The sequence below is a fragment of the Chaetura pelagica genome, unplaced genomic scaffold, assembly GCF_000747805.2.
Source record: "Chaetura pelagica isolate M959 unplaced genomic scaffold, ChaPel_1.0 scaffold522, whole genome shotgun sequence".
Taxonomy (NCBI): domain Eukaryota; kingdom Metazoa; phylum Chordata; class Aves; order Apodiformes; family Apodidae; genus Chaetura; species Chaetura pelagica.
Window position 1 is genome coordinate 1 of NW_009952262.1, and position 8367 is coordinate 8367.

The 8367-nt window shown below is 58.8% G+C and overlaps 1 protein-coding gene across 1 annotated transcript in view; it reads right to left on the reverse strand.

Annotated features, from left to right (window-relative positions):
- Positions 1 to 6: 6 nt before the first annotated feature.
- TLE2 (transducin-like enhancer of split 2) overlaps positions 7 to 8367 on the reverse strand; it is a gene marked incomplete at its 3' end in the record, with an annotated part of 26571 nt that continues 18210 nt past the window's right edge. The window contains exons 8-18 of the mRNA XM_010007474.1: positions 7183 to 7208; positions 6363 to 6369; positions 6174 to 6188; positions 5631 to 5723; positions 5312 to 5356; positions 3924 to 4064; positions 2721 to 2862; positions 1370 to 1530; positions 880 to 956; positions 307 to 556; positions 7 to 131 (exon numbers count right to left, since the gene is read on the reverse strand). Of these exons, the coding sequence (XP_010005776.1) occupies positions 7 to 131; positions 307 to 556; positions 880 to 956; positions 1370 to 1530; positions 2721 to 2862; positions 3924 to 4064; positions 5312 to 5356; positions 5631 to 5723; positions 6174 to 6188; positions 6363 to 6369; positions 7183 to 7208 (1082 nt within the window). The remainder of the gene's footprint in view (positions 132 to 306; positions 557 to 879; positions 957 to 1369; positions 1531 to 2720; positions 2863 to 3923; positions 4065 to 5311; positions 5357 to 5630; positions 5724 to 6173; positions 6189 to 6362; positions 6370 to 7182; positions 7209 to 8367) is intronic.

An 8367-nucleotide genomic window follows, 5' to 3' on the forward strand; every position in this document is an offset into this window, starting at 1 on the left:
GTGAGCTCGGCCTTGATGCGGGGCGTGGGGGCTGCCAGGTCCCAGATGGAGAGGGTGCTGGCCTCCCCCCCCACAATCAGGCTGCGGCCGTCGGGCAGCAGCTTGCAGGAGCGGATGTAGTTGTCGCGGTTCTGAATTGATTACAGGGAACAGTTGAGGGAAGGAGGAGCTTATCAGTGCAGGGAGTTGTGGGAGATAGATCTCCTTATCACAGGCGTGAAAGGACCCTCTGTTGCCCTCCATTGTAACAGGGGCACATTCCCCTCTCCAGCCCCCACAAATTGCCTTTCAGTTCCTCCTCCTTACCAAGCAGTCCAGCTGAGCCACGGCCGTCTTGGTGCCCGGCTGCCCCACGTCCCACACCTTCACACAGCCCTTGCCCCCAGTGTAGACGTGTCGTGTGGAGTTGCTGATGGTGACGGCGCAGACCACCTCGCCGTGGCTCAGGGTGTGGAGCTGCCGCGCGTGGCGGGGGATGCCGGAGCCGATCAGGGCATCGGGTGGGAAAGGCACCGGCTGCATCTGCCCGTCGGCGCTGACGTGGAACGAGTAGGCACTGGAAGAAGAGAGGAACAATCCCTGTGTGATGCCCGAGTGCTGGATTCAGCCTTTCCCATTAGCCATGATGAAGCCAAGTGGAAGATGTCTGGAGCACTCTGGCTAATGAGGGATAGAATTAATTGGCTCCTTGCTACCATCAGCTGCCAGAACAAAACTGAGTTGGACTCAGAACTGGAGAGAAACTCCAACCAGGCCCTGCCCTACCTCTACTGGGTGTAGAAATAAGCTTCAGGGCGGAAGACACGCCCACCCCCCCCCCCGCCCACCCTGTGCTGCCCAGCTTGGCTCCTTGCTACCCCTGCCTGCTGCCACACTCACGGTTTCCCTCCAGGGACAGTGGAGAGTGAGGAAGAGATGGTGGAAGTCCTCAGGTGAGGGTGTGACTCAAAAGCCACCTGCACAAAGCAAAGGACACATGATGAGTGAAGTCCCAAACCCTGGGAGGGGGACATAAGAGCTGGGCTTTTGCCTTTCCTGCACACCTTGGGATGGGGCCAGCCCAGCTCTGTGAAAGGTCCCTGCTTGCTGCTTCCTCCACATGCACATGACAAAGACCAAAACAGGCCAGACCCAGCTGCACCCCAGTCAGACCAGGGAGCAGTTCTCAGAGAGCACTGCAGCCTCTACTGGCCCCACAGCCCAGACACTCCAGAAGGGAGTCCTTCCCCCAGCTGCAGCTCCCCCAGCTTGATCTCAGTGCAGCAGTGAAGACACTGCACGTCAGGGTGTGTGCATGTCTAGGACAGCAGGGCACAGTCAGCAGAGCCCACATGTGCCAACACACAGGGCCTGTCCCTTGGCCACTCACCATCGGGGACTGGCCGTACAGCACGGCACTGCTGACCTGTGGCGAGAGGTGGATGCCCAGGTACGTGCTGGGGGCTGGGAGCTCCCCACTGAGGGTGGCATGAGGCACCATCCCAAAGGAAGATGAGTAGAGGCTGGACACACTCAGCAGGCTGCGGAGAGCTGCACGAGGAGACACCTGCTCAGCAGTCCTGGCCAGCAGGTGTGAGCAAGCATCACCTGAGGGAAAAGTGTCTGGCAGAAGCCATCAGCATGAGCCAGAAGAGCAGGAGGAAGGCAGGCAGGTTATGGATTGGATGAGGGGCAGCCCCTGAGCCCCATCAGTCTGGAAGCTGGGCTGCAGCTCCAGCACAGATCAAATGGCTCCATTCCTCCCTCTGAAGGATGCACCACAGACCAGCCGCTATCCCACAGCAACCCTCATTTCCACTGCCAACGCCTTTGCAGTCTTGGCCAGGCCAAATTGCAGTTGATGGCTATGTGGCTCTACCTCCAGGGTTTCAATGGTTTATTGAAATCAATTCCAATTCAATTTTTGCTAAACCACTGTAATTTTCTAGCCAGACAAGGGTTTAACGTCCCCAGTCCTGGGTATATTTCTCCCTTGGGCCATCCTCCTCCAATCACCTTCTGGTCCCTTTGGCTAGAGAGCAGCCAAGCTGTTTCAGAGACCTTTTCCCAAGGCTTCCCTAAATGTCTTCAAGGAAACTGGGGCAGGAAAAGGGGGCACGACCAGTTCACCATCAACCACCACAGCAGCCACTACCGACTGCTGTCCTCACCCCAGTCCTGGTGCCTCCGCAGCAGAGCACGACCCCCGCTGTCCCTGAGCACTCACCGATGATGTCGGTGGGCGGTGCCTTTGCCGGGGGCTGCCGGAGCAGGGCAGCCGAGCTGGGCCCGGAGCTGGGGACGAGGGAGTCGGGGGGTGGCGAGGCAGCGGTGGGCTGGTCAGGGGGAGTGCTGGCTGGAGGGTCGGTCTGTTCGGCAGAGGGAAGAGCAGCCTCAGGGGGGGGCAGCCCCAAAGCGATGGCAGCAGCCCCAGACCACCCAGGCAGGGCAGGGCACCAAGAGGCACCACTCACAGATGGGCACTTGGGGTCCTGGGCCCCAGCCCTGCCGGCCATCCTCCTCCAATCACCTTCTGGTCCCTTTGGCTAGAGAGCAGCCAAGCTGTTTCAGAGACCTTTTCCCAAGGCTTCCCTAAATGTCTTCAAGGAAACTGGGGCAGGAAAAGGGGGCACGACCAGTTCACCATCAACCACCACAGCAGCCACTACCGACTGCTCTCCTCACCCCAGTCCTGGTGCCTCCGCAGCAGAGCACGACCCCCGCTGTCCCTGAGCACTCACCGATGATGTCGGTGGGCGGTGCCTTTGCCGGGGGCTGCCGGAGCAGGGCAGCCGAGCTGGGCCCGGAGCTGGGGACGAGGGAGTCGGGGGGTGGCGAGGCAGCGGTGGGCTGGTCAGGGGGAGTGCTGGCTGGAGGGTCGGTCTGTTCGGCAGAGGGAAGAGCAGCCTCAGGGGGGGGCAGCCCCAAAGCGATGGCAGCAGCCCCAGACCACCCAGGCAGGGCAGGGCACCAAGAGGCACCACTCACAGATGGGCACTTGGGGTCCTGGGCCCCAGCCCTGCCGGTTCCCTGCTTTGCCCCTGGCGCCCTTCCCACCTGGAAGCAGCCCCATGTCTCCACTTCCCTCCTCAGGCATGAACACACAGCGAGAGCCCCACATCACCCCAAACTGCTGCAATCCTGCACCCCTGCAGCACCCTGCGCCTGGCATGAGGCCCCCAGAGACATCACAGAGGGATCTGCTGCTCCCTCCTGTGAAACCCCTCTTGTGACAGGGGCACCCCCAGCCCCACCCTGACCCAGCAGGACTGGGAGGACACCTGGGATGAACCAGCCTCTTCGATCCCCACAGTTATTTCATTCATTTCTTTTTTTCTTGCCTCTCCTATTTCTTCCTCTTTTCTGCCTGGGGATTTTGCCGACACCAGCAAAGGGAAAAAAAAATTAATAACAGAGAAAAGCTCCGTGCTGCGCTGGCAGATTGCTCGGGGCGCTTTGTCTGCTCTAATCCGATTGTGCCGGGAGCCGCTGCTGCTGCTCCCTGCGGCCCCCAGCTGGCTCCTGACCCCGGGATGGTGGGATGCGTCGCCTGGGTCTCTGCAGTGGCTGCGAGGAATGAGGAGTGGCAGAAATATCCCTCCCCCTTCCCGCACATTGATGTTTCAATCTAAGCATTGGGCTGGTGCTTGGCAAGGAGGAAGGGGGGAGGCTTAGGGTGAGGGAAAAGAAAAATCGATTGCTATGAGCAGCTCTGGGGAATCCTGCAGGCAGCCAGATGGAAAATACCTGCAGAGCCATGCCTGGCAGATGATTAGCTTCTCTCCCAGGGCATGGACCTCTGCTCCCAGTGCTGGGAACCCAACCCTAAGCACTGACATCTCCTCACTCACCTTCAAACTGCACAGACGGGCCGCAGAGAAACTCGGGGCAACATCCACAGCCCCACTGCCCACCCATGGCCAGGGCTGCCCCCATCTGCCTACCAGACTCTGGTCCTTCGGCTTGAGGGGTGTGGTGCTCCGGCTGGAGGTGATGGAGGCAGGGCTCTCCGGTATCTCCCGGCCAGCTGGCAGCAGCTGGCTGCTGGCTGTGTGGCTGGGGCTGCCTGGCTCCGAGGGAGGGTCCTGGGGAAAAAAAGAGGTCTCTGCAGAGTGAGAACCCCAGTCCCTCTGCGCAGAAGGGTAAGAATGACAGGCCCCAGGGAGCTGTCCCTAAGCCTGGAGCCCAGTAGGGACCAACAAGCCCCAGTCTGCTCCCCCCTGCCTGCAGGGAGAGCTGCTCATCCAGCCAGTCACTGTCCCATGTCTGCCTGAGTGGAATAATGAGGAGAATTTGCTTACAGGCCTCAGCTCTGCTCCACAGTCCTCTGGATGAGAAACCTCATGATTTTCCTTTGAATAAAATTAGAGGTGACAGCAGATTCAGAGGACACTGGTGGCCACAGGTGCCTTCACAAGGAGGGATGGTGACCAGCACACCCAAGGAACAGAGAAAGTGCCTCTTGGCAGTGCCTCAATAGTATTTCAGAGGCAAGGCCACCATCAGCTCTTGCACTATAACCACTCAATTAGGGCTGTGATTTTTATCACCATAATTACATCAATGAGAAGTTTTTATAAGTGTCACTTCCTGCAGAAATCCCTGCTGATGTTCCTTCCAGGGCTTGTATTTTCTTAGGAAATGGCAGGAGGGGGAAAAAAAAAAAAGTGTCTTGTCCCTTCCCCAAGTCTTCTAGGGGAGGAAAAGGGATGTCCCCAGAAACATTATCTCTGCCAAGAATAGCTGGGCTGGGATAAAGCACTGTTGTATCCACCTTGGTGGTCAGGGAAGGTTGTAACAGAAGTACCTGGCAGTTTGGTTGCAACAGACTGAGATTCCGTGTGCCCCCCACACTGACACCCCAACACAGCCTCAGGGTGTGAAGTCCCAGCTGCTCCATGGCCAGCACAAGACCCTGAGAGGGGGCTGGTGGCACTCAGGGGCATGCTGCGAGATATGCTGCCTGCTCCAGCCACCTCTGCCTGCCTTAGCTGCAGCAGAAAGCCTGGATCCCTGGGCTCTCATCCCAGTTTATCAGCCTCCCCACATGGGATGCTGCAGGAGAGGGGATGAAACAGGATTGTGAAGCAGAGCCAAGTCTCCAGCTGGCAAAGCTGAGCCCTAGCTGGCACAACCTTCAGCCTGGAGCACTGCAATCAGATCGGCCTTGGCTGGCACAAACACATCCGAGCAGGGCTGGCTCATGTCCTGGCTGGCCACTCCTGCCCAGCAGTGATGATCTGGAGCCTAACAAGCCCCAAAGTCCTAAACCTGGTGACTACAGCTTGAGCTGGATACCTGGCAAGGCTTCAGCATGCCATTAAGGGCTTACCTCATCCACCACAAGGTTGCAGTCACTCTTGTCCTCATCACTATCCTGCAAGGGGGAAGAAACCCAGAAAGGTTCAGTTGGGAATGGGAGAGGCTGTACCAAGCTCTGGGCTCTGCCACATGAGACCCCATCTTCTCTTGCACATCACTTCTGGACCAACACACTCTGCAGGCAGTGACAACCCTCTTGTTGCAGGCTCCCCCAGGGCTCATAATTTTCTTCCACTTCATAGGATAACAGCCCTCAGCACCCCAACTGGCACGTAGCTCCAGCAGCCCTCAGGGGCCCCAGCCCCTCTCCAACAGGCAGGTGCACTCACATAGCACCCAGGCAGGTCCTTCTCCTCCTGCTTCTGCTTCAGCCCCGTCTGCTCCTCGTCCTGCAGGCTCTCGGGAGGGGTCGCAGAAACGCTCTGAGCCAGAGAGAGGGAGAGGCAGGAGTGAGGGGCTGGTGAGCAGACAGCACACAACCCCCTGCCAGCACAACCCCCTCTGGAAGAGACCCCCGGAGCTTCTGGCTGTGTCCTGCTGGTGTCCAGCAAACAGGAGCTATCTGTGCAACCACAGCCAGTTTGGGGCAGGACTCCCCTCCCCAACAAAGCTGGTGTCAGGGCTTAGGGGGGAGGCACTGCTCCCCCCTCTGCACAGGTACCTCTGCCATCCCCTTACTGGCATCCCACGCACCCGAGACCAAAACGCATCCGGGGCAGAGACGGAGCTTAGTCTGGTGCTTTAAGCAAGGCTAGGGAAGAGGGAGAGAACAAAACCCTGCCCCAAACCCCACAGCCACAGGCACCCCTTCCCTGGCAGAGCAGAGGGGCAGTGAACAAGGCAGGGGGCACCAGCCGCAGCGGCAGATAAGCCCTGCTGGGCGAGCGCTGGGCAGGACCGGGAGCCGCGGCCGCGCCCGGCACACGGGGCTGCGAAGGCAGGAGCCGAGCCAGAGCAGAGCGAGGCAGCAGCCCCAGCGCCCTGGAGAGCAGGTCCGCCCCTCCGGACGATAACAGGGCACGGCGGAGTGGAAAATCCCCATCGGAGACGTGTTTATTCACTTTAACCCTGCCGCCGCAGGAGCGGGCGGGCTGGGACCAAGAGGGGCAGGTCAGGACGATGCCCCTTCCAGCACCCGCAGGGGTGTCCCACATCCCCTCTCGCCCCCCACGGTCCCTGCTCGGAGGGTGATAACGCAGTTATGGTGCCTGACCCCCCGCAGCCCGCCGGCTCTCCTGAAAGCCAGAGCCACGCCAGGCTGCCCAGTGGCTGCCTTTCCTCCCACAGCAGCCGGGCTCCTGGGCCGGGCCAGTTCCTGGGGCTCACAGATCTTCCCAGGACTGTTTGTGCTGGGGACTGGGGAAAAAACACCCCACCGCTGAGCTCCCAGGTGGTCGATTGTTTCCAGCATAGTAGGATAAAAAGCCTCAGCACATACAACCACGGAGCAAAAAGGCTGTTCCCGGTCCCCTGGGTGATCTCTGGAGGAGGTACTGGGTAGATAGGGGATCACAGGGGTGATCCATCCCTCCCTCCTCCTTTCCCACCTGCTGCAAGCCTACAAAGATCAATGCCAATTGCTCAGCAATGGAAGGACTTGTTAACCCTTCCTTCCCCTGCCTGTACCAGGGGCTGGAGCTCTGCCTTCCTGCATCCATCGAGACTGGGAAGGGAGTCACAGCCCGAGACTTGTGACAGGCTGGGGGGTATCTCAAAAGGGAGGGTGCAGCCAAGGATGGCAAAGGGGCTGACAGCACTGGGCTTAGATAAGACCTGTTCAGTGTTTCTTGAACTGGAAATTCCTTGAAAAGGACAGAGATGGTTATTTAAGGAGCAGCCCTTGACCTTTAGATTCTTGCAAAGATTCTGAATTGAGGTGGCCTAGAACCTTCAGCTACAAAACCCTGCTGCAAACACAGCCCACCTAAAGCAAAGGGAACTGGGGCTACAAGGAGCCTCTTACATTCTCTGCTCAGTCTTACATTCTCTGCTCAGATATTCTCGACTTTCCCACATCCCTACACACACATATTTGCTACTTGGCTGCTCTCAGCCTGCAGGGCCATGCTGTTCAGAAATGGCCCTGTTCAAAAAAATATTACCCCAGAATTCCTCAAATCCAGAGACTTGGCACAGCCTCACGAAGATCCCTGCACTGCCTATGGGAGCAGGTGCCTGGGCTGTGGTGCACAAGGGAACTGCAGGGACCTGCTCTGCCTGCGGAGCTGCCTCCCAGCCCCAGTACAAACCAAACCCCAGTGCCTGCGGCTGCCTTCCTTGTGCTGCAGGGCCACCAGATAGAGAGCAGCTCAGCTACCTCTGAGCTGTTTGCTTTGAAAAGGTCAGGAAACAAAACATTCCTGGAAATCCTACTGTGAGGCTTGCCAAGGGAAGCAGCTGCAGTGCCTGCAGAAGACAGAGCCCCTGTGCCAGCCAGCACTGCCAGCCTGGCTTGGAGATGCCCCAAGCCCAGGCCCACCCTGCCCCGGGCTCCCAGACCCTTCCCAGGAGCCTCCTGCCTGGAGCAGGCTGGAAATGCCAGCAGGACCCTGTGGAGGGGACACTGGTCCACCTGCCCGGCATCATGGCCAGCCTGGGCTGCTGGCACCACTTACCTGGCTCGGGGTGTGCTCTGCAGCACAGGCAGCAGCTGGACAGCGTCGGGGGTCCAAGTCAGGGAGGCAGAGGGGAGGAGAGGGAGAGGCTGTTAATGAGAAGGCTGCACCTCAAGTACCCGGGCAGGGAGGAGAGGGGCAACGTGGGAGGAATCAGCAGGACAGGGGCTGAAAGAAAGGCAAGAAGGCCAGCCAGCTGAGACCTCCTAAATCACACTATTTCCTTAGGAAACTACACTAAAAAGGCTCTGCTCAGAAAACAGGTCGACCTCCCTGGGCTCTGGAAAGAAGTGCCTGGCATTTGCTACAAGCTGAAGCGTGGGGTTGTGGACTGGGGTCTAGTAGCCTTCCCTGGCGGATTTTGACTCCTAACAATCACATCTGGAGAGAACAAGTTTGTTTCAGTCTCCGCTGACAAAAGGAGGCAATTATAAGGAGATGAAGGACCCTC